Here is a 22,968-nt window from a genome sequence, read left to right as displayed (position 1 = left end):
TCCTAATTCTGCGCATAGTTTGCTCACATGACTACTACAAGTACCATTTAATTTAAGTATACATATATTATAGGTATATGTATAATAAAATTCCGGAACTTCATATTGACTTGTTCTTCGTGTTGAAGTATAGTAAATAAGTAGTATCGTTTTAATTTCAGCCCATAAAGAGATTTCTAGATCAGGAAGTTACTATTCTGATGTTATTCAACACAGAAAACCTAACCTAAACTATGATGTGCAATTCATTCTTCGTGTTAAAACAATAAGTTGATCGCTGATGTTTATGGAAATGCGCATTTTTTTGAGTATAACTAAATAAATGAAACTTAAATAGAAACTAATTTCTTCATTTCAACCACAAAATAGGACGAATACTTTACTGTCGATATTTTGTACATGTTTGCATATTATGTACATTTGTGTACCCTTAACTGATAAAGTCAGTTAAATCATAAATGCATAAGCTAATCACAAATGTATGCTGCTTTCCTAAATGCTTATTTAGTATTTTCGACAGAGAAACAAAAAGAGAACTTAATCGTGTTTTTTTACTGTTGAAAATCTGGTCAATTGATGAACAATGCATGTACATATGTATGTATATATGTAGGCCTGTGATGGGCATACAAACATTGTACATAATTATCTAGCGGTGAAATAGTGATAGTAACTAAGTATTATATAGTCGATGAAAAATACTAATTTCTTGATTTTGTAAACATTTATTTTATCTGAAAAGAACTTAAAGTTTGAAATTTCAGAAATGCCTTACCTTCGTCATTTAATCAATAAAAGGAATTTACTGAATAAAATTTCTAAAGAAATACAGTAACAAGATTTTTTATATCAACATGCTTTATTGCACAGATACACTTTTCTGTCCATATCAATTACATATATGTCGGAGATGAAAGAACACCGGAGCCTTTGGAATTTTGGATAATCCCGCAACATTGTAATCTAGAGTCTACTATAGCTGTAATTAAACAATTGTAGTTATTCAATCCGATTGTAATTGTTCGCGAGTTGTGATAATGAGCTTGGGCTCGAGGCGACAGCCAGTCGCCGAACATAGCCGCGGTCACGGGATGAACGCTTTGTCTAACAAAGGTATCGAGTAATTCTATAGCTCTCCTTAAAAGAAATATTTGTGGCGGCACGCGACAGTAAACATTCCAACGGTTTCTGTCCCGTGGCTCGCCACACGCAGACCCTATTCTTCGAGCAAGATGATTGCCAGATGTCGATGCGTCTCCGGAGTACATGTTCAGCTAGCCTGAGGGCCCGTCATAAATCTTAGAATTTAGTTGACTAAAGTCCTTCAAACAAACAGTCTTTGTCCCAGCTACGGGAAGATAGGAGAGACCTATTTTTCAACGAACGGCGTCTCCCACTAGCAACTTTCCCTCGAGGGCGGCTAGCATCTTTTTCTAACCACCGATATGGAGATTGACCAATTAGCAGCAACGCCCTCTGAATTCCCTCACCTTCTGAACGAAGGGTATCCTCGACGAATCCGATGATCTCGTGTCCTCAGACACACCCCATCATAGTTTTCCTCTGCAGCATCATCGCGACGGAGAATCATTCTCTCGTGAGGTCGTATTAGCGAGTTACTTAGTGTCTGTACGCTCGGTGGATATACCACGTTTTCGCAAAGAGTCCGACTTAGATTTTTGTGAGCACGTACATCATCCCGTTGACCGCGGATTCGTTATTGAACCTAAGACCAACATCACTAGTATCGCGAGTGTCCAACCGCCGCGGTTGATTTTCGAGTCGGTAGTATCCATACTCGTATTAACAGACTGTACCTTCGTTATAACACGACGATGGCCGATTCCAATGAAGATTCATCGAGCGCCCACAACCTTATTCCTGACCCTTCTCCGACATATAAATACATCTATATACACTTCTCCTTCCATATCAATCACATATAGATATATTTATATTATTCCAACCTTATTAGCAACATTAACTGCATCATAATCACGAGTTAAGCGTATATATGCTTTCTTTTTACCATCTGGCCTAATTAACCCTTTGCCTGCGAAGAGCGCTTATAAGCGTTTAGCCATAGTTACTGCCTCTGAGTGAATAGCGCCTATAGACGCTTAGCCATAGTCGCTGCCTGTAAGCGAACAGCGCCTATAGGTGCTTAGCCAGAGACGTCTTCTCCGAGCGAACAGCGCCTTTAGGCGCTGCGTTCATTTATTATCAACAACTTCCCAATAATGCACATTCAATCGTTTTCTTCCGACACACTGGCAGCATACGTATCTTATTCAGAGTTTTTTTCACAAAAATCAAATATAATATCCATAAATTGTGCCTCCATCATAGACAAATTGATGAATATGGCCTGCGATGATATGGAACTGTCATCAGATTCTGACAATTCTGAAATTTTTGGAGAAATTGGATACACAGGTAAAAATAAAAATACATATCACAAAAGACGCCTACTGTCAAGTAGCTCGGAATCCAATTCCGAAATTAATCCACGTCAATTTCTTTGGAATGCACAAAATTTGATTCCAAAAGTTTTTAATTTTGATGAAAATCTACCCGGAATTAAAGCAAATATTGATGATAAATCGTCAATATTAGAAATCTTTCAACTTTTCTTTTCCAAAAATATGCTTAAACATATTGTGGAAAAAACTAACAATTATTATACCACGAAAACTTCACACAGTAAGTGCTCACGATTGATTGCATGGAAAAATACAACAGTAAGCGAAATGTATCGATTTTTTGCTCTGTCGATGTTAATCTCAAGAGTAAGGAAATTATCAATAGATGAATATTGGTCAACCGACGAATTGCTACGAACAGAACATTTTCCAAGAATCATGAAAAAAGAAAGATATATATCTCTCTTACAAATGCTGTACTTTCACGATAACAGTGAGACAACAAATCAAGATGCGCTAATAAAGATACGGAGCATCATTGATAGACTGCGAAATTCCTTTTCACGATCATTTTACCCATATCAGCATTTATGTATCGACGAAAGTTTGCTGCTTTTCAAAGGGCGATGTTTTTCCAAGCATTTTATTCCTTTAAAACGAAGAAAATTTGAGATTAAGTCGTTTGTTGTTTATGACTGTCATACCGGATATATTGAAGATTTTATTGTCTATTGTGAAGCACGTAAAAATATAACTAACAATAATCATTTAGCAGAAATTGGCAAATCAGGGAATATTGTCATGACGCTGATGGAACCGTATCTGAATAAAGGTCATGTTTTGATCACCGATAGCTGGTACTCAAGCCCAGCTTTATTTTCCCTACTATACCAAAATAAGACAAATGCATTTGGAACAGTAAGGAAAACCAGACGTGGAATGCCTAATATATCTAATAAATTATGTAAAGGCGAAGTTGCGTTTCAGTCTACGGATAAACTGTTAGCACTAAAATGGATGGACAAAAGAGAAGTACTGGTATTATCAAGCTGTCATTCTGCTGAGTATGTAGGAACAAAGAAAAGAGATGTTAAAACGGGAGCACCAATACTGAAACCAAGTGTCATAGTAGACTATAATCGCATTATGGGAGCAGTTGATAAAACTGATATGATTCTAAATTCCATTAATATCGTTGAGAAAACTCTGAAATGGTATAAGAAATTCTTTTTCCACATGCTTGACCTTTCGATCTATAATACTTACATACTCTATAAAATTACGTCCAAAAAGAATATAACATTTGCGAAGTTTTATTTATGCCTGATTCAAGAAATTCTACTAAAATATCCAAATGAAAATATATGTAGCAATAAGTCTGGAGGCCAAACTGCATCCAAAGATAACCTCTTACGACTGGTTTCAAGACACTTTCCATCAAAATACACCAATCCAACAGGAACACGGCAGAACGGTCGGCGGAAATGTGTGGTTTGTAGCAAACACAAAATGCGAGCCGAAACACGATTCCAATGTAAAGACTGTAACGTTGGATTATGCATTGAACCCTGTTTTGAACTATATCATACGAAAAAAGATTATTAAAGATTATTAAAATTATTATTATTATTAATATTATCGTTTGCCTCAAGGAAAAGCCCAGCAAAATCGGCTCCGCGCTTCATGTTAAGAACAACTCGCACATCATGCCACTAGCGCGGCCTATCTCCCACTGTCACACTGGCTGCCCAGAGTGCAATTCGTTTCTGAGCGCTCCGCAGCCAAAAGGTTAAAGTATTAACTTTAGCCACATTAACGTAGTACAGTTTCTTAATGGAAGCTTTAATATGATATTTATTCACAGGAGTATGTGCAATAAAAACTTATGTGTTGTTGTCTTCAATCTTTTTCATGGCAGCTTCAGTGGTCAGTGGAAATTTTATGGTATTAAATGCATCCAAACTGAAATAAATATAATCATTTTGGATATTTTTTACCTACAATTAATTTTATATGATTAATGTATATTATAGAATATGAAAAATTAAATTTATATAAATAAGTAGATACATAAAAATAACACCAATATTTAATGCTTACTGGTTTCTATTTGGGACAGATTTTCTCGCATATTTGGAGTTTCTTGGTGGCTTAAATGTTTTTGGCCAATAGAAATATACAGATGCCCTTACTTTCCTTGCTCTTGATCCATGAACACCTTTCAATATCTGTAAATAAATGCAGATTCAGATAAATCATATTATATGTGTGAACCAAAATTTTTTTGTTAAAATTATGTATATTGACTGTTTTCTGGACTTTAAATGCCTTCTGAAGTGGCACAGCTGATTTTCCACCTTCCTGTATCTTTTCACAGATTGAACATTTTCTTAAATTTTGCAAGTATAGGTTTCACTGCAGGCAAAGTTCATAGCACTTGTTGATTTAGCAGCTGCTGCTTTCTTTGCAGTGGTGGATGTTTTCACAGCTGGCTTTGTGACTTAAATCTAGATGCTGCATTAATTGACTTCTACCCATTATCAATTTTCTTTTCTATCTTATTATCAGCCGGTTTACTGGCTGAAAAAAACATAATAAATGATCAAAATATTATACATACTATCTAGATTTTATATTAGCAAAATATTTGTAACACCAAGTTCTTAATTATGCATAATTTCTAATTTATACAAAGCATATACAAAACCTTGATCAAAAATGATCTTGCCAAGTAATCTTTCGAGATGTAGGAAAGTAATATAACCATATTCATATCGATAGTTTTTTTAACAGAGATAAAACGGGCAACAAACCACATGGTTAAGGTTAAAACTGAACGTGTGTTGAATTAAACTTCTTACATCACTAATTTTATAAATTTATATTAGTCATGCTTTACAGGTTTGAAAAACATTTTTCAAATTTTTCAACTAAAATTTTACGAGTTATTAATAATTTTTTAATATACCTAACTTGTCCGTGCGCTTCGGTTTAGGAGCCATTATACTAAATAGAGGGAGAATCTTAACCCAAAACAGACGATGTGAAGGATCAGTGACTTTATGCAAGCGGTTAACTCATTGTAATATTTGGTAATATCTAGTGATATTAAAGAGTTACGTTAATATAATCTTGCTTTTTCAATGAATTAAATTTATTCAGATGTAATTTTACACCTGTTTGGGGGAACTGTAAAAAGATCGAAATTTCTTTACAAAATACGTTAATCAAATATGTACACATACATCTCTAGTGCAAGAAGGTACAGAGAAAGAATAGCAACGCACCCAAACCGGCTGGCAGCGGAAACGATCAACACATCAAGCATAAAAAGAAGAATAAAAAGGAAACACCCAACAGATCTCACAAAGGACATAACCTAACAAACACGATGATGGTACCCCGCTGGGGGTAGCCACCCACATGTTATATTAGTATACCGCTATAATATTTTACCAAATGTCCTACTGGACAAATTGTAAAATTTAAATAAATGAATAATAAAAAAAAAACATACATCTCTATTAATTTTATGATGGCCACATCTTATCGCACATTGCAAATACATACATATTGTTACTAATTACAATCTTTGCTACAGCTGCACGCAACCTAAATATAGGAAATCCTAAATTCTACATTGTTATATGAGAAACTTTTCACAATAAAGCTACATTATTTCAAGGATCATATTATTGCAAATGTTATTGCAAAGGTTTTTTCAAGGTCATCGTCATTTTTTCAAATGAAATCATATAGTTTTTTTTTTATATTCTTGTACATCATGAAAAAATAAATTTAACGATCTTAATAATCATACCGTTCCCCTCGCTTAATTTTGATATATTTGATCTGAAATGTATAAGTATATGTCGGAGATGAAAGGACACCGGAGCCTTCCCTCTGGAACCTCGGAAAACCCCATAAACTTGTAATTAAAGTTTACAGTTATAATTAAACAATTTGTCGTCATTCTACCCAATTGTACCTGTTTGCTAACTGCGATAATAAAACTTGGGCTCAAGGCGACCATCCGTCGCCGAACGTAGCCGCGGTCAACGGGACGGGCGCTTCGCCTAACAAAGGTGCGGAGTTATAGTATGACCCTCATTAAAAGAAATACCCATAGAGGTACTTGACAGTAAAACCTGCGTTTTTCTGGTAATTAAGATTTTCCAAACGGACAGGCAACCTTTGTCCCAAATTGACCAATTGACGAATCCGATGACCTCGTGTCCTTAGACACACCCCATGATAGTTTTCCTCTGTGGCATCATTGGAACGAAAATTCATTCTTTCTGGAGATCTCATCGACGAAGGGACTAGCGCCTTACGATCCGTGAGTAGTACACGTTTGAGTTAGAGCAAGTATATCTCTCATCCCGTTGACTGTGAATTCGTTACCGGACCTAAGACCAACGTCATTAGCATTGCAAGTGCTCCACCACAGCCGTTGATTGTCGCGTCGGGAGTGTTCGTTCACGTAGTACCAACCGAGTCTTCGCTATAACGCAACGATAGTCCTGACCCTTCTCCGACATATATATATGTAATATTTAATCGTATTCAATCGACAGGTGGCAAAAAGAAATAATTCAAATTCCTCAACTTCTAGGTAGAATCTTTTAACTTTCGAAGGTTCAAATGAAAACGCAAGAAATTAATTAAGATTAGTTTTATAAAGATATTTTTCCCGTTTCTTAATTATAAGCAAGTTTTAAAAATCGTCCAATGCACAGACAACGAAACATTATAGCCACTTAGCGGTGAAACAGTAGAATTAATCTCCTTATAGGAAAATTAAAAAATGAAATTTCTCGGTTTATAAGATGAATTTTGAACTATTTAGGAATTAAATTAAAGCCATAACTCTTAGGAATCATCTCTGTATAATGCTATTCTGATTTTTATCGTAATTAATTAATTATATGCAATTAGTGTAAAGTGTCCTATCTTAAACACGATAGTGCCTTCTATCAGTCAGAAATTTTACTTTTTGGTAGTACCACTGACTTCCCGCTATTCATCTCGGTAAGTTACTGACTGGTACTCATCTCTGATATTACATATATATATTTCACATGCAAATATCTTGAGATTAAATAATGTGACCGATATAGTTATTAAGATCGCTAAATTTCTTTTTTTGATAGACAAGTAAGTAAATGATAGTTCGAGTAAAGTAAAGTTCGAAAAATAAGTAAATGATTCTATTTAAAAAAATATTGAGATCTTGTAAAAGAAAAAAAAGAAGTGGGCACGAAGAAACATGATCTCCACCATTGCAATAATATAGTCCTAGAGATAGTGTAACTTTGTGTTGAGAAATTTTTTTGTACAACATTAGATAAGGCAGATATTTAGGTGATCCGATTTAGCTGGGCCACCTTGTATTTAATGGATTTTTTTGGATTATTTGTATTTAATAAAAAATTCATTAAATGATTCGCAACTATCTTATATTTATTCTTTCTTATCAGGCCAATAGATCAGCATATTTCTATGAAATCAATTGTCATTGGTTGAAATATCGTGGATTTGCGATATATCGTTGCGTCGTCGTGCATTTGACAAAGTTACGCACGATAACAAAGAATATACACATCCCGAAATTCTCTTCTCTCGTACGTGCAAGCTTGTCGAGTTTATTGTAAATAAGATCATGGATTTGCTGGGATCTATCTTAAACTCAATGGATAAACCTCCTTCGATCAGTGATAAACAAAAAGCGTTAATGAAAAGTTAGTTAAAAGTTAACCTATGTTATAAGTGTCCAAGCAATTAACTCAATATTTATAAAATAACTTTTACTATGTAGAGCAAAAAGAGGAGTATCAGAAGCGTCAAAAAGCAGAAGCTGAAAGATTAAAGCTTTTTCGTGAGAAGGTATAATTTTCCATCAATATCCTGATTGTTTTATTAAATAAGGTTATTACGCGTGCAGTATCGTTTCTTTTATGTTGGTTCAGGTAGAAGGGAAAATTAATAAATTTCTTCAAGATGACGATGCAAAGGAATACAAATTTCCCCCAATGGATCAAATCTATAGGAGTATAATGTATATAAAAGAAAGATAATTATTCAAATTATTAATAAAATAATATCTTAATACCTTTTATCATATTCTAGACATGACGTTGCTGAAGTGGCAAACATATGGGCATATTCATTTGGTGAAGAAGGTGTTGATCGTCATATTGTTATTTTTAAGAGGGAATACGCACCATCTGAAGATCATTTAAACGCATTACGTAGAGGAGAAGAATGGAATGAAGAAATAGCAAAGAGATTAGCGGAGGAGAGAGAAAGACGAGCCAAAGAAGAGCAAGAAGCTGCTGCTAAACCTAGAAAACGAAAAGACAATTTTGTACCAAATAGTTATTACAAGGATAAGTATCAACATTTAATTGGAAAGGAAGCTGCATTAGAAGCAGCTAGAAAAACAGAAGCTAATAGTAGTTATGGCTGTGGTAGGTAAACATTCATTGTACGTCTACTCAAACATGTTTTCTCGTTAATTTGAATGTTTATTTCAGTTCCTAGTGAAAATAAGAAAGATCAAAGAAGTATAGAGCAAACATTAGCAGACATTCGAGCTAAGAAAAGAAAACTGGAAATGACTGTTAAGGAGCCAGAGAATGTAGATAAAAATATAGATAAAAATCCAAATGGAACCGTATAATATATTTAATATTCGTTTAATTTCTGACCTGTAAATATTTTATATTGTGTGATAGGAAATCAACATTTCATTGCAAAACTATTTGCACTTTCCTGATTGTAACTTACATAATTTCACTTATTTTATGTATGAGTATTATTTTATGTACCTGCGATAGAAACAAGGAAAAATATTGAAATTCAATATATGTATTTACCAAAAAATTCAAATTAACTTATATGTACAATATAATACAGAGAGCACATACACTGTCTATTATTTTCTTTGTAAATTATTTCCTACACTTCTATGTATACACTTATATTTTGCTTTATAATTAAATATATTCTGTGGCAGAATATTTAGGTATTGCAGTTTTAGGAATAGATTTTGGTTTAATCGGAGATGATGTATCGAATACGATTTGTTCCTTTAGAGCCAACAATTTCTTAAAAATTTGATTTGTCGTCGATTTGTATAATTCTAGTCCTCGCATGATTACGACATCTCGAATATACGACGCATTATTATGCACCAATTGTTTCTAAAGATACATTGAAAGAACATTCAAATGTTAGATATCGTGACAAACAAACGATATACATATAAATGAAAGAAAGAAGAAGATCGATTACCTCCTGTTTTAATTTAGGGTTCGTAAGCGACACTATTATGTGTTGTACTTGAGTTCGCATCACGGATATTAAAACCGTGTCTATTATAGCCATTAATTCTGGTGTAGCAACACTGAGGCAATCTTCCAATAAACTTACATAAATTCTTGAAAAAGTTAAAGTATTATTAGTCAATTCTATCCAATAGTCATTTTTTAAATAAGATTGTGGAACGGTTATTCCAAGGCCATCAAATTCTGATAGCAATTTTTGAACATTTTTGCAAGTTTCTAAATTAGTCGGCCGCCACATGTCTTCGGCTATATGCTTTTTTACAATCTCAACATACTTCTCGCCAGTATCTTGTATAGCTTTTGCTAATGGGGTTCTGAGCTGACCATCTAATTGATAACGAAAATCCATCCCTAATTGCGTTAACTGTAAATCGTACATATAGCATAAAATTATATTCTGTAATATTATAATAGTATATATAAAGATAGTATCAACGCTGAGGAATGCCATACCTGATCGCAGTGACTTCGAACACAAACTATACATTCTACTAACGTGTTTAAAGACACTTGTGGAATAAAAAGCTGTTTAGTTAAATGTGTTGTTAAGTATTTTACTTCTTGACTACACCAAACAACCAAACCTAAATTACATACACAAAATAGGAGAAATTAGAAGAAATGACAATTTGATGTATATATTATCCACATATAATATTATCCATTCATAATATTTTCAACTTACCAGACGTACAATTTGTCGATTGGGGAAAAATTTTTAAGAATTCTTTCGTAATCTCAACGATATTACTAAAAGCAATTGCGCTAAGCTGCTTTACATAGGGTGCGGTAGCTCCTTCGCCTTTAACTCGTTTTAAACGTGCCTTTAGCACAGCACTACATAGCCGCAGATATAGCTGGCAGGCCTGAGCACTTCTGCTTAATTGTATCAATAATTTGACCACGCGCCGCGCACTTCTCAAACCTCCACCCTGTAATGATTTCGCTTCCGCACTTAATTCAAGTTCTTTTGTTAAAACATCGACCAATGATCTCCCTCTATCATTTACTTTTGATTGAATTTCAAACAAAAGTGGTGTTATTTGTGCATCTTTTAAATAGTCTTTCGCTTTCTCCAAAAGACTATAAGCTTCCTCAAAGTGACGTTGCGCTATACAAGAATCCAAATCTTCTGCCACTTCTAGCATCCATTCTGGTGGAGGTTCATGATATTCTGTATCTTCATCATCTACACCTATAAAAGAACAACTGAAAAATTTAATCCAATTTAATCTAGTTTCATCTAATTTAATTATACAAACTTCACCAAATTATTGTACATACCGAGGGTATTAGAATCGAGTGACATAGATCTAGAAGGTACCGTCTTTTCCTCTTTTGATCGTTTATCATTTTCAGATGCTTCATTTGGATTATCTTCAATCAACTTCATTCTCTTTGCTTGTTCGCATTTATCTAACCACTCTTTCTATAAAATAAACGCCAATTCAAAGTTTGCTCTCATGATTTTTATAAATATTTTCTCTCTAATACACTAACTTTACTTGTTGCAGTTGCACACTGGAATACTCTTGTATCAGAAAATGCCAAAAGTTTGAATGCCAATTTGACCGTTCCAAGGTCCCTAACATTAACAATTGCCAAACTTTCAAGATTATAAACAGCTTGCATCTTATATTTTGGTGGTCCTCTTCTACTACCATTTGCTAACCAAGAAGCAATCATTAAAATATCATTAAATAAATATGCATGAACTCTTTTTAGTGGTGTTCCTTCCAATGGATCTAATTCCAGTAGAGAACCTTCATGTAAACATATGCGCCCAGGTGTTTCTGCTAAACTCTATTAAATCAAACCAAGAAATCCTTATTATTATAGGCCTGTAAATTTACAAATGATATTTCCATAACTTACCATAGCACCTTCTACATTTTCAAGTAATTGTACCAATTTTTGTTTATGTTCTTCTTCTTTGGCAGTGGAATCGTTAACATCTTCTAACTGGGATTCAGATAAATCTTCAAAAGTAACGCCAGTAGTCCTAGTGGATCCTAATGTACTTAATAACGAACGTTGTTCACTGAGTAGTTGAGACAACTGATACATTTCACTTTCCAAATGTGAAATTTCCTTAGCAGTTTCTATAAACTGCATATAATTCTGATAAACATTACGCTTTAATTGTGCAGAAGTATTATTTGCTAAATCTTGAATTTTAGCTCTTTGTTGTCTTAATTCATCTGCTCCAACACATTGAGCGCTAAGTTCTTTCACAACTGTGAAAAAGACAAATGTTGTGCCATGTTTTACTTATATTTTTCAAATCCAAAGTTTGATTGTACATGTTTACCTACATTTTTCGGGATTAAAATCTTCGATGGCGAAGACTTTTGCTAGACTGTTAGCCATAGTAAAAAAATATCCGCCACGTTCTAAACAAATATCTTTCATTTATCTTCAGTTAGAAGAATTAAAAATCAAATTTTCATCACGTCCGATCTCTTATTACTTTTGTTCGCATCATCCACACGAGTACTCCCAATACACTTGTAAACATTTAAATACATTTACTCGTGCCTATCTGAAATTGCACACAACTAAGTAAGTACTTTTATAACGTCTCACAGAGTAAGACAGAGTGTCTGTCAAGATTGCATTACTCGCAATATCAGGCAATACCATTGCATATGTACGTAAATTTTATTTCCTAGTCTTAAAATTTTGTTTAGTAATATTTACTAGATGAAGAAAATCTGTCGATGTTTTTAGAACGGAATGTTTTAAATCATCACTATGTCTTATCATATTATTTATTTTATGTTTATCACATAAAAATTGTTATGTGATAAACAAAATATCCTTTCAAATACTCTTATTTTAAACCCATTCAAACATTCAGGATTTAAAGATTTCTGACATATAAAAATGTTTTAATGAATTTTTGGTACAATTAATGTCATCTTTCATTTTTATTTGGAGCTATAAAAGATTTTAGTTTTCTATTTATGTAAAATGAATAAAAATCAAAATGTTAATTTCTAGAGATAAAAACTGTCATGTTTGCAAAAACGAAGCAACGGTAATGCATGCACATTCTAACAGATAGGTGACGACTCACATTGTTATATGGAAAAGTATTATAACAAATATTAACAAAACAGCAAATGAGTTTCATTTGTTTATAATTATATTTAACTATATATTTATTATTTTAAATCTGCATGTTAAAAAACTGTATAACCTATATCAATTTTATTCACACTGAGATCATGTAAATTTAATTTGAAAGGAATTTTTCATAAATAATTAATAGAAAGGCATGTACTTTATAAATACAGTTTTTAATTTTAATGGTGTGATAATAAAATAGTATTTGGAAACAATGAATATACAAAAAATGCTACCAATTGCAACAAAAGATTTAGAAACTAAGGATGGTGATAGCAGAGGCACAATTAAAGTTATAGACCGTCCAACATTCATATTGAAAACGAGAGAAGGCGAGAACAGAGCTGTGTCACCAAATCAACGCAATGGTGGTAACAAGTATGAATAGTTCCTTGTTTAAAAATGTATGTAAAGCTATGTTTAAATTTTTAATCATTATTAGATATTTTATTAAATTGCAGGAAACAGGGTGATACATCTTCCAACGCTTCATCAAAGATACAGGATCGTATGTTCTTTACTCTCTTCTAAACTTTAAATCTGGATTTGTAATACAATAATAAACTTAATAGATATGTTTTCTTTAGCAATTCGTACTGTACTGTCTACGTGTCCTGAAATGACAAGTTGTGTAAAATTTATGGATGAAAATATGCAACTTTGTGAGAGCCCTCTTGAATTCCTATATGATCAACAAGATTTTTTAGTTGTAGGATGCTTAGGGGCTCAAGGTGTTGGAAAATCAACTATAATGTCCTTTTTAACATCTAATATTGCGTTAGTATAATTTAGAAGCTTTAACTGTACAATTATGAAATTTTATTAAAAACATTTGCTTCTCTTTTTTCCTTTTTTTTTGCTGTTATAATGTGCATTTTATTAATATAGGTCTGGCATATTTCCAACTCAAGATACAATGCATCATGAAAGTGGTGCAAATTGCACTGTTGGTATTGACTTTTTTGTAACAAAAAATCGAGTAATATATCTGGATACACAACCCATACTCTCAGGATCTACTATAGATTACTCTACATGTTATGATCAAAAAAAATCTACGACAGATTTTATAAATACAGAAACTAATTTAGAGCTGCAATCTTTACAATTTGCAGCATTTCTCTTTTCAGTTTGTCACATTATCATATTTGTACAAGATTGGTTTGTTGATCCAAATTTAGTTAGGTAAGTATAGTAATATTTTTATTGTACCACAAACTATTACAAATTATAATATAATTTATAGGTTTTTACAAACTGCGGAAATGTTAAAACCATCCTCGACTAGCAATATGGATCAAGATTATGTTGAATACTATCCTCATATTGTATTCTTACACAATAAAGCTGAATTACAAGATCTCACGCCTCACAGTATGGAAAATGTGAAAGTAATATACATGTATATACATATATATTGTGTTAAAAGCATAACAAATTACTGATAACTTGGAAATGTTACAATACAGTCTAACTATATATGCACTTCCAGGAATTTTATGGCAAATTATTCTCCAGTTCTAGATTACAAATCCATAGTGGTTTGGATATGAGTAATCATTCTATGGAGGCAGGTTTAAATTTGTTTTTTATACCTCGTATTGTAAACGAAGGTACAGTGTTTGACATCACTCAATAATCACAACCATTCTAAAGTTTGTGTTAATTAAATCTTTATTTTTTAATCTTAGAAGAAGTTACAATACGCCAGAACGAGAAAAAGCTAATAGAAAAACTAAAAACAAAGATACATGGTGTCACCAGGAATCCAATGACACCATCTACCTTAACAGAAAAAGATTGGTAAATATAAGAAATAAAAGTAATTTATTCTCATTACATTTTATAATAATCATTTTATAATCATTTTATAAATTACTTAGGTACCACTATGTTTCAAGAGTGATGGAAGCAATTAAAAAAAGTCACCTTTCCTCCGAATATGGGAGATTAATGCCATAATCTTCAAGTATGGTACATATGCAGCGAATGAGTTGTGCATGAAGCAATGTGCGCAGAACTATATAAAAGGGTCATCATTTTTTGTATTTATTTATAACACAATCGCAGAAGCAGGAAAGCAATGATCTCCTAACTTTTCCCAAGTTATATATACATAATAATATGTAAAAGTTGAATAAATCAAAGAAAGATTAGAGCAATATACATTATTGTAATTATCCCAAATTTGCTACACTGCTTAGAAATCACTTTTTATTCGTTTTCAATCGATCTCTACGAAATACATTGACAAATCGAATAAAGTAAGCTTCGTTTACGAGTAATCTTCTTGTTCACTATCAGACTGTAGTATCGAGGCCATTTTTGCAACTGCTTGTAATTGTTGCCACTGTTGTTGTTCAGCAACCGCTTGTTCTTCTCTTGCTTTTGCAAATAATTCTTGTTGTTGTCTAAGGAGTTCTTCTTCCGGAATTCCCAAATTTTCTAATCTAGTGCTCTGACGTCTTCGTTTAGCAGCGACAGCTTTGCAATCTCGTAGAACCGCCTCAGCTTCTACGCTATAATCTCCAAATCCAAGTTTTTCAAGTGCTTGAAGAATATGTTCAGCGTTAATGGTTTTCTTCTGTTGTTGATTACAAATTTCATTCGCCTCGGAAGAAACTAAATGAATAAATTCTGTGCAACAATTTAATATCAATTCCCGGGATTCGTTTGCTACGCGTACATGTGGTAAAATTTCTTTGATTATCTTGTTGATCGATGCACGCGGTAATGTTAATTCATCGTCTTCCGTCGGTGATGTAGCAGCCGAGGCCATTTCTCCTTGTTTTCTGCAATGTTCAAATAAAAAATTAATCCGTTTTTTAATAAATATCTATAGATCATGGATTTATAATTGTTACTTTTCGTTTATCACTTATCCAACTTTCTTGTCGATTTATTGAATTTGTTATAGATAATAAATATCGTTGCAGTACATACATACATCCGTTGGTTTCTTAAATTATTCTGAACAATTATATACCAGGCAATAAATGAAAAAGAAAATAAAAATAAAGATTATGTACCAATTATCAGCGTTGTCTATAATCTTTTATTTTTTGTCCTGATATACCTGATGCGCTTTCAGAAATTTCGGTACTATTTTAAAATATATACACTTTAAATCACCCAAACTTTTAATACGCACGTAACACCATATCTTTTTATTTATCACGAGGCGTATCGTTATATCGCATACTTGAAAATTGTATGTACTTCTTGCTACAAGAGAGATTATCAGATAAATTGTTTAATGATAATACTATGTGCATTCTGTAAAAGAAGATAACTTTTATAATATACTGTCCGGTATTTGATTCCACGATTATGTATAGTGCGATAATTTAATTACTCGTGATCAAATTCATTCGAAAATGAAATGTCGGTAGGAATGCAATCGTTGTTAATATATAGTACGCTTGTTTCATTTTATTTATGTAATGGAAGCTATGCGGGAGATACGAGCGAATTTGTTGGTAGTGTGCGAAACTTGAGTGTGACAGTTTTACAAGATCCGAAATATGTAGGAAAGCAAAATGCATATAAATATTTAAGATTGAATATATCTTGGTTACCACCAGACAGCGCTAGGCAGCCTTCCTCTTACAGGTAAACATTTACCAATGAAAATAAAAGATTGACTTTGTTACTGCGTTATTAATTTTTAATATCAATTTTCATACTTTTATATGATAGTGTTATAGTCACAGGCATACCAATAAGGGAGAGAACAAGTATCACAGAATGTCCACAAGGATCACTTTTCTTTATATTGAAAGACAGTACCAAACATAATGTAGTGCTCCCTGAATACAACGATTTATTTGATATTGCAGATCTGTATATACAACTCAATTGTTCTTACAAGGTGCAAGTCCTGGCAAATCCAAGGTCAAAATATATAGTAAATACACCTGAAGTAAGTTATTTACAGATCATACAAGAATATACAATAGATGTAAGTTATTTATGCAAAACTAACAAGAAGGTTACATAAATTTTACAGGTTCTTTATACAGTTCCTGAATGTATAGATCATTTATGCAGTTGTGTTAATGCCAAAAAAACACTGCCGATTCCAAAAGTAAACATTTCTCAAAAAGAAAATGAAATTGTCGTAACTTGGAGCGCAACTTCTAACACATCCAATATTCAGTATTATACAATTAGGTACATATATGACAAAACTTGATGTATAATTAATATGGTTAGATTTGTCTAAATATGTATTTTGTAGCATTGGTGTACCAATCTTTATATCAAAGAAAGGACTGCCTGTTTATAATATGACAAAACTAGTACAAGTACCTGTAGATAAAACTGTATTTTCATGGGATTTAAAAGTCAATAATCAGTATATAGAAATTAAAGATGGTTATAAAATAGCAGTTAATGCTGTTAATCATCATGGATGCTCTGGACTAGAGGGAGATATTATTATACATTTCATATCATCAGCTAATCGCAATATAGTAAGTCACTATTCAAAATTGAACTACTCAAAGTAATATACACAATATTAATATTCTCCTATTAATATTCAAAGAGAATAACTTTTTTAAGACTGGACCAAATGACTTGAGCATTTTTGAAAAGATAAAAGAATTAGTTTACTAGTTGATATATATGTCGGAGAAGAGTCAGAAACAGGGTTGTGGGCGTTTGATAGACCTCCCTTGGAGTTGGCCATTGTTGTGTAATAACGAAGATACGGCCTGATGCTACGAGTATGGACACTACCGATTCGACAATCAACAGCGGTGGTTGGGCACTTGCGATGTTAGTGACGTTGGTCTTAGGTCCGGTAACGAATTCACAGTCAACGGGATGAGAGATATACTTGCTCTAACTCAAACGTGTACTACTCACGGATCGTAAGGCGCTAGTCCCTTCGTCGATGAGATCTCCAGAAAGAATGAATTTTCGTTCCAATGATGCCACAGAGGAAAACTATGATGGGGTGTGTCTAAGGACACGAGGTCATCGGATTCGTCAATTGGTCAATTTGGGACAAAGGTTGCCTGTCCGTTTGGAAAATCTTAATTACCAGAAAAACGCAGGTTTTACTGTCAAGTACCTCTATGGGTATTTCTTTTAATGAGGGTCATACTATATGATTGGCGAAGCGCCCGTCCCGTTGGCCGCGGCTACCTTCGGCGACTGGCCTTGAGCCCAAGTTTATTATCACAAATCGCAAACAAGTACAATTGGGCAGGATGACGGCAGATTGTTTAATTACGACTGTAAACTTTAATTACAATTTTACGGATTTTCCCGAAGTTCCAGAGCGAACAGAGACATATAAATATAATTTCGAAAAAATTGCAATTAGTTGGAATCGCGAAGGAAAAGGTAAAAATCACTTTTTATAACTTTTTTGTCTAGGCTCATAATGAAAATTTAAATAACACCTTTTGAAGGTTTGTGTCAATTATATGCATTCTGAAGATTCTATAAAGATCGGATGATGCAGGAACAAGCGACAGGCATCGAAAGATGTAAGGATTTTCAGATTTCAAGCTGAAAGTCTGAAGAAGTACTATTCTTAGCGTGTATATAACTGATATAAACCTTTAAAATGTGTTATTTAAATTTTCATTACAGTCCTAGATAAACAAGTTACAAAATGTGACCTTTACCTTTTTCTTCGCAATTTCAACTAATTGCAACTTTTTCAAAAATTTTTTTATATATCAACTAGTAAACTATTCCTTGTATTTTGTAAAAAATTCTAAAGTTATTTGGTCCAATTTTAAAAAAGTTAGTCTATTTTAACACTAGGTTTACGGGACCCGTCAATTTGACGGATTTCGAACTTCGAAATGAAATATCTCAAAAACCATAGCACCAATTTTAACCATTTTGCATCGTAAATTAATCATTTCATCTAAAGAATTTATACACAAAATTATTTTTTCCTAGGCTTTCTGATTTTTGAAATCTGTATGTAGTACACCTATCTCTACGGGACCCGTCAAATTGACGGGTAAACGAAAATACGCATCTTTCTTTAAAAAAATCGATTTATTCAAATTAAGTTTGAAAGGAACAATATTAGGCTTCACGTTTAAATAAATTATTAATAAATAAAAAGTCTTTGTTTTAAATTATCACTAAAAAAATAACAATGACATTAACGGTTCAGGGTAATCATATCTATTGAGCACATTTTTTGCAAATATACTGAATGTTGTTTGCGCATTTTCCGCATACGATCTTTTTGCAATATATACAATAATTATTACTTCTATTTTTTTTTGCAATAGCCCACTTGGCAACTTTTTCGCACTTCTGATGTTGAAGGTGACAGAAATGAAGCGTCTGATCTTTGGCAGATGTTCTTGTTTTCTCTAGATAATTCCTCGGCTAAACAAAATATGAATTCCTTTCTGGATATTTTCGATCCGATGCACTCTTTATATAATATCCACGCGTTTATCGCTGCAAAATCCAAAATATTGAAAAAAGACTTGAAGGGGCCATCGGAAACTCCCTGCTTTCACACTATATTTGCGCGTCATTTGATCAACGACGTCCACATCAAACTTTGTTTTATCGTAAAAAGCAATGGTTTCTGGAACACGTTTATAATTATCTTCTATTCGTACACCTGTATGTTTGGTGCTTAGAAGGAGGACTTTTACTTTAGGTTTACTCTTATACACAGTAAGTGTGCAGTTTTCTGATTTATATAAATCTGAGGAAAACAAAGTCATCTTGTCCTTTTTTCCTTCGCTGGTTTTCGCAGTTCTCTTTTATTCGACCGGATGGTCCCAAGCAAAGTTGTTTTTTGTGCTAGCAATTTTTTGCTAGCGGGATGCTTGTAAAGAAATCGTCTGTCGTTACATTTCTGTCTCGTTGTAAATATGGTTCGTCTAATTTTAGTGTTACAAACTCGCTCAACGGTATTGAGCATCGAGTTTCATCTTTCCCCATATAAGGGAAACCATTCAAAATATATTTCGTTTGGACGTCAACTGCTAACCAAAACTTAATGCCAAATTTATGGGGCTTATTCGGCATATATTGCGTAAATCTGCACCGGACTTTCGTTGGAAATAATTGCTCATCTATTGAAATATTTTCATATGGCCTATAACAAGCCTGGCTATTACTTATAAACCTGTTCCATATTTCGGAAAATGCAAAATGGTTAAAATTAATGCTGTGGTTTTTGAGATATTTCATTTCGAAGTTCGAAATCTGTCAAATTGGCGGGTCCCGTAAACCCAGTGTTAATGTTATTCTTACTTTTTTTTTAGTGATAATTAAAAAAAGACTTTTTATTTATTAATAATTTATTTAAACGCGAGGCCTAATATTGTTCCTTTCAGACTTAATTTGAATAAGTCGATTTTTTAAAGAAAAATGTGTATTTTCGTTTACCCGTCAATTTGACGGGTCTCTATCTCGTAGAGATAGGTATATACGAAACGCCTGTAAACCTAGTGTTAAAGAGTGCCCGAACATTAATGGGAGTATAAGAAAACATTAATTTGTGTTTTTCTTTGTTTATATCTTTCAAGTATTATTTTTTAGTGGTTTATACTAATTGGAATACTAACCAGTTGTATTCTATTTGGAATTGTAAGTTTCTTATTGTATCGTAACTATAATTTCTTTATGATACATAACAGCAATAAGTCTGGAATATGCACAATTTCTGAATGTAAATGTAAATGGACAAAAGCAATACTACAGAAGTTCAACATTTTGTATATTAAATACGAATCAGAGGTAGGAAGATAATTTTATGTGCGCAACATGCAACTCTTCTATTATTAGCTAAAATAATTTTCGTAGGAAGAATATATGGAAGGGACAGATAATTTGAAAGTGGCATTCAAAAATGTAAAATTAATACGTGAGCTGGGTACTGGACAGTTTGGAAAAGTATATCTTGGTCAGTTAGATGATAAAAACAATACTTCAGTTGCTGTAAAAATGTCTCAACAAATAGATATATCCAATAATTCTGAAACCCAGCAGGAATTTATAAAAGAAATTGAAATAATGAGAATGGCTGGAAATCATCCTCATTTAGTAAGCCTCATAGGTTACTGTATTAAACCTACACAACCAACATGTATCCTGCTTGAATATATGCAAGGTGGAGATCTATTAACTTACTTGCATGATCAAAGAAAGCAACAAAGTGAGAAAAACTTCATTATTAGCTTATTATAACTACACTTACAATTAATAAGCTTAATATATAATAATTATCTTAATTCTCAGTTTTGTATGATATTATGTATTCTGCTATAGAGAATGAAACAAATAATTACAAACCTGGACAATATACAAATATTACCAATAATTGTAGAGAAGAAATTGATGTTTCAGAAAGTAAGTAGTTTATTGGCTTATTGTAGCTTCGAGAGCTTAAAATGCTTGATATAATCTTAATTTTCAGCTTTGTATTCTATGTGTTCTACGATACGGAACACAATGAATAGTTACAAATCTGGGCAATATATGAATATTATCAACAATTGTAAAGAAGAAACAAAATATAGAAAAGAAAATTGGATTGGTAGAATAAAAGAACGTCAATTTCTAAAATTTGCCACAGAAATTGCTATGGGCATGGAGCACTTGGAAGCTAAAGGAATTACTCATAGAGATCTTGCAGCAAGAAATATTCTTCTTAGCGCAGATTTCACTGCCAAGGTATTTAATCTAAATTTTATAATATTCTTAATTTCCTTGATATGCATACAATTTTAACAACAGTTAATAACAATATCTAGATTTCCGACTTTGGGCTTTCTCGCAATAGTGCATACGTGATAAAAAATACCGAGAAAAAAATACGTCATCTTCCAATTAGATGGATGTCTCCAGAAGCTTTGCATAACTTAGCCTTCTCTTCAAAAAGTGATGTATGGTCTTATGGAGTGGTACTTTGGGAAATTAGTACATTAGGTGCGTTTCCTTATGCAAATGTACAAGATGATCGCCTATTTCGTTATATTGTTCACGAGAACGGTCGTTTAGAGCAACCAGACAATGTTTCTTCGAACATTTACAAATTAATGCATTCTTGTTGGGCTACAGAGTGTGAGAACAGACCAAATTTTACGCAGTTGCTCTCCGAACTACGAATTCTAACCTCACATTCCAACAATTCTTTCTGGACAATGTCTAATCCCTGTTACGCATTACCATTCTCAGACAATATTGCATAACATAATTTGTTTTTTAAATATTCAAAAGAACAAATATTCCGAAAAATGAAAAATATTATTTATGTAAAAAGAAGAAATTAATGTTACTTACGTGTTATTCTGTCTATCTTATCTATTCAATGTATTCACGAGCGTCAATACAATCGGAATTTTTAAACAGAACACCAGTAAACATGTTTATGTGTTAACGTAAATCTGTTCACGATTTTGATATAAATATATTTCATTTTTTGTATTTTTACAGTTTTATATTACACAAGTTTGCATATTTATTCATTCATATCAAAACAAATATGAGTACAGGGAAAATAATAAAAAAGAAATTTGACTCAATGAATCAAAATGAAATTTGGAAGCAGTCTTCTTATCATAAACTCTTGTTTTAAAAAGGCAAGCCTTTTAACTTTAATCTGTAGCCAACAGCCATAGACATACATATACATATATAAATATACAACAGGCCACGGTCTTAATACTTATATACCGAAAACATAAAAAATGTCCGAAAATTGAGTCGTGAAAAAACAATATGGAAGACATGCTACGCATGCGCATGCTACGAATGTCTCAAATAGAGACGGAGACACTCTACTTCTCTCTGTCTGTCTCACAAGAACGAAGACTCTGTTGTTTTCCATGTTGATTTTTCACGACACAATTTTCGAACAGTTTTCCCTAGCGAATGTCGAGATCTCTTTATGTCGTGGACATGAGTGCGAGCTGTATAGAGATAGAATGCGTGAGCGAGAAAATGATATAGAAATAGAAAGAGAACGCTACATAGAGACTCTTTGTGTCTTTGTCTAATAACTAATAACACATAACATGATTCATACAATACAAATATATAAGTAGGCGGTAATATATATATAT

At 32.8% G+C, this 22,968-nt stretch overlaps 5 protein-coding genes, 1 long non-coding RNA gene and 1 pseudogene across 15 annotated transcripts; 4 read left to right on the top strand and 3 right to left on the bottom strand.

The window, feature by feature from the left end:
- Positions 1-985: 985 nt before the first annotated feature.
- On the bottom strand, positions 986-5,425 carry LOC117163094 (large ribosomal subunit protein uL23-like; annotated as a pseudogene). Its single transcript, XR_013060298.1, has 5 exons — positions 5,392-5,425; positions 4,731-5,003; positions 4,524-4,651; positions 4,218-4,385; positions 986-2,046 (listed from the first exon to the last, which is right to left on the bottom strand). The product of XR_013060298.1 is annotated as a large ribosomal subunit protein uL23-like (transcript).
- LOC143303717 (uncharacterized) lies at positions 5,172-5,935 on the top strand. Its single transcript, XR_013060299.1, has 3 exons — positions 5,172-5,324; positions 5,419-5,515; positions 5,586-5,935. It is a non-coding gene; the product is annotated as an uncharacterized LOC143303717 (long non-coding RNA).
- Positions 5,936-7,958: 2,023 nt separating this feature from the next.
- LOC117163044 (sperm-associated antigen 7) lies at positions 7,959-9,363 on the top strand. Its single transcript, XM_033345007.2, has 5 exons — positions 7,959-8,164; positions 8,242-8,309; positions 8,393-8,481; positions 8,553-8,893; positions 8,960-9,363. The coding sequence occupies exons 1-5, from the start codon at positions 8,086-8,088 to the stop codon at positions 9,103-9,105; spliced, it is 723 nt and encodes a 240-aa protein (XP_033200898.1). The 5' UTR covers positions 7,959-8,085; the 3' UTR covers positions 9,106-9,363.
- Exo84 (exocyst complex component Exo84) lies at positions 9,278-12,407 on the bottom strand. The gene is made up of 8 exons (XM_033344999.2): positions 12,088-12,407; positions 11,648-12,009; positions 11,273-11,575; positions 11,057-11,201; positions 10,458-10,967; positions 10,226-10,356; positions 9,720-10,136; positions 9,278-9,628 (listed from the first exon to the last, which is right to left on the bottom strand). Exons 1-8 carry the CDS (start codon positions 12,182-12,184, stop codon positions 9,422-9,424), a joined length of 2,172 nt encoding a protein of 723 aa, XP_033200890.1. The 5' UTR covers positions 12,185-12,407; the 3' UTR covers positions 9,278-9,421.
- A 134-nt stretch (positions 12,408-12,541) lies between these two features.
- On the top strand, positions 12,542-15,063 carry LOC117163043 (nonsense-mediated mRNA decay factor SMG9). 4 transcript variants are annotated; one of them, XM_076625305.1, is made up of 10 exons: positions 12,542-12,812; positions 13,104-13,279; positions 13,363-13,409; positions 13,474-13,527; positions 13,609-13,678; positions 13,790-14,086; positions 14,148-14,292; positions 14,394-14,514; positions 14,593-14,704; positions 14,785-15,063. In XM_076625305.1, exons 1-10 carry the CDS (start codon positions 12,762-12,764, stop codon positions 14,861-14,863), a joined length of 1,152 nt encoding a protein of 383 aa, XP_076481420.1. In that variant the 5' UTR covers positions 12,542-12,761; the 3' UTR covers positions 14,864-15,063. The 4 variants fall into 4 exon arrangements, with proteins under 4 accessions (XP_076481420.1, XP_076481418.1, XP_076481422.1 ...); XM_076625307.1 differs by having other exon boundaries at positions 12,547-12,812; positions 13,489-13,527; XM_076625303.1 differs by having other exon boundaries at positions 12,543-12,812; positions 13,474-13,678.
- NC2beta (negative cofactor 2beta) lies at positions 14,088-22,818 on the bottom strand. 5 transcript variants are annotated; one of them, XM_076625308.1, is made up of 2 exons: positions 22,187-22,818; positions 14,088-15,693 (listed from the first exon to the last, which is right to left on the bottom strand). In XM_076625308.1, exon 2 carries the CDS (start codon positions 15,678-15,680, stop codon positions 15,177-15,179), a length of 504 nt encoding a protein of 167 aa, XP_076481423.1. In that variant the 5' UTR covers positions 15,681-15,693; positions 22,187-22,818; the 3' UTR covers positions 14,088-15,176. The 5 variants fall into 5 exon arrangements, with proteins under 5 accessions (XP_076481423.1, XP_076481425.1, XP_076481427.1 ...); XM_076625310.1 differs by lacking the exon at positions 22,187-22,818 and adding an exon at positions 21,708-21,841; XM_076625312.1 differs by lacking the exon at positions 22,187-22,818 and adding an exon at positions 17,774-18,208.
- Positions 16,284-22,330, top strand: LOC117163040 (uncharacterized). Of its 2 annotated transcripts, none has more exons than XM_033344998.2 (9): positions 16,284-16,513; positions 16,601-16,823; positions 16,911-17,074; positions 17,142-17,376; positions 20,444-20,641; positions 20,708-21,059; positions 21,173-21,253; positions 21,321-21,577; positions 21,658-22,330. In XM_033344998.2, exons 1-9 carry the CDS (start codon positions 16,284-16,286, stop codon positions 22,093-22,095), a joined length of 2,178 nt encoding a protein of 725 aa, XP_033200889.1. In that variant the 3' UTR covers positions 22,096-22,330. The 2 variants fall into 2 exon arrangements, with proteins under 2 accessions (XP_033200889.1, XP_076481411.1); XM_076625296.1 differs by having other exon boundaries at positions 21,143-21,253.
- Positions 22,819-22,968: the final 150 nt, after the last annotated feature.

Source organism: Bombus vancouverensis, chromosome 16, assembly GCF_051014615.1.
Source record: "Bombus vancouverensis nearcticus chromosome 16, iyBomVanc1_principal, whole genome shotgun sequence".
Lineage (NCBI taxonomy): Eukaryota > Metazoa > Arthropoda > Insecta > Hymenoptera > Apidae > Bombus > Bombus vancouverensis.
Note: the sequence above shows the minus strand (reverse complement) of the source record. Positions and strands in the feature narration are given on the sequence as shown.

Excerpts from the sequence above, each read along its gene's own strand:
- LOC117163044 (XM_033345007.2), top strand. The coding sequence starts at position 8,086 with ATGGATTTGCTGGGATCTATCTTAAACTCAATGGATAAACCTCCTTCG. Across the intron at positions 8,165-8,241 it reads ACAAAAAGCGTTAATGAAAA|AGCAAAAAGAGGAGTATCAG; the intron begins GTTAGTTAAAAG and ends TTTACTATGTAG. Across the intron at positions 8,310-8,392 it reads TAAAGCTTTTTCGTGAGAAG|GTAGAAGGGAAAATTAATAA; the intron begins GTATAATTTTCC and ends ATGTTGGTTCAG.
- Exo84 (XM_033344999.2), bottom strand. The coding sequence starts at position 12,184 with ATGAAAGATATTTGTTTAGAACGTGGCGGATATTTTTTTACTATGGCT. Across the intron at positions 11,202-11,272 it reads GTGCAACTGCAACAAGTAAA|AAAGAGTGGTTAGATAAATG; the intron begins GTTAGTGTATTA and ends TTTATTTTATAG. Across the intron at positions 10,968-11,056 it reads ACTCGATTCTAATACCCTCG|GTGTAGATGATGAAGATACA; the intron begins GTATGTACAATA and ends GTTCTTTTATAG.
- LOC117163043 (XM_076625303.1), top strand. The coding sequence starts at position 12,762 with ATGTTAATTTCTAGAGATAAAAACTGTCATGTTTGCAAAAACGAAGCA. Across the intron at positions 13,280-13,362 it reads CAACGCAATGGTGGTAACAA|GAAACAGGGTGATACATCTT; the intron begins GTATGAATAGTT and ends ATTAAATTGCAG. Across the intron at positions 13,679-13,789 it reads TTTTTAACATCTAATATTGC|GTCTGGCATATTTCCAACTC; the intron begins GTTAGTATAATT and ends TTATTAATATAG.
- NC2beta (XM_076625308.1), bottom strand. The coding sequence starts at position 15,680 with ATGGCCTCGGCTGCTACATCACCGACGGAAGACGATGAATTAACATTA.
- LOC117163040 (XM_076625296.1), top strand. The coding sequence starts at position 16,284 with ATGTCGGTAGGAATGCAATCGTTGTTAATATATAGTACGCTTGTTTCA. Across the intron at positions 16,824-16,910 it reads ATATAGTAAATACACCTGAA|GTTCTTTATACAGTTCCTGA; the intron begins GTAAGTTATTTA and ends TAAATTTTACAG. Across the intron at positions 21,254-21,320 it reads AGAAATTGATGTTTCAGAAA|CTTTGTATTCTATGTGTTCT; the intron begins GTAAGTAGTTTA and ends CTTAATTTTCAG.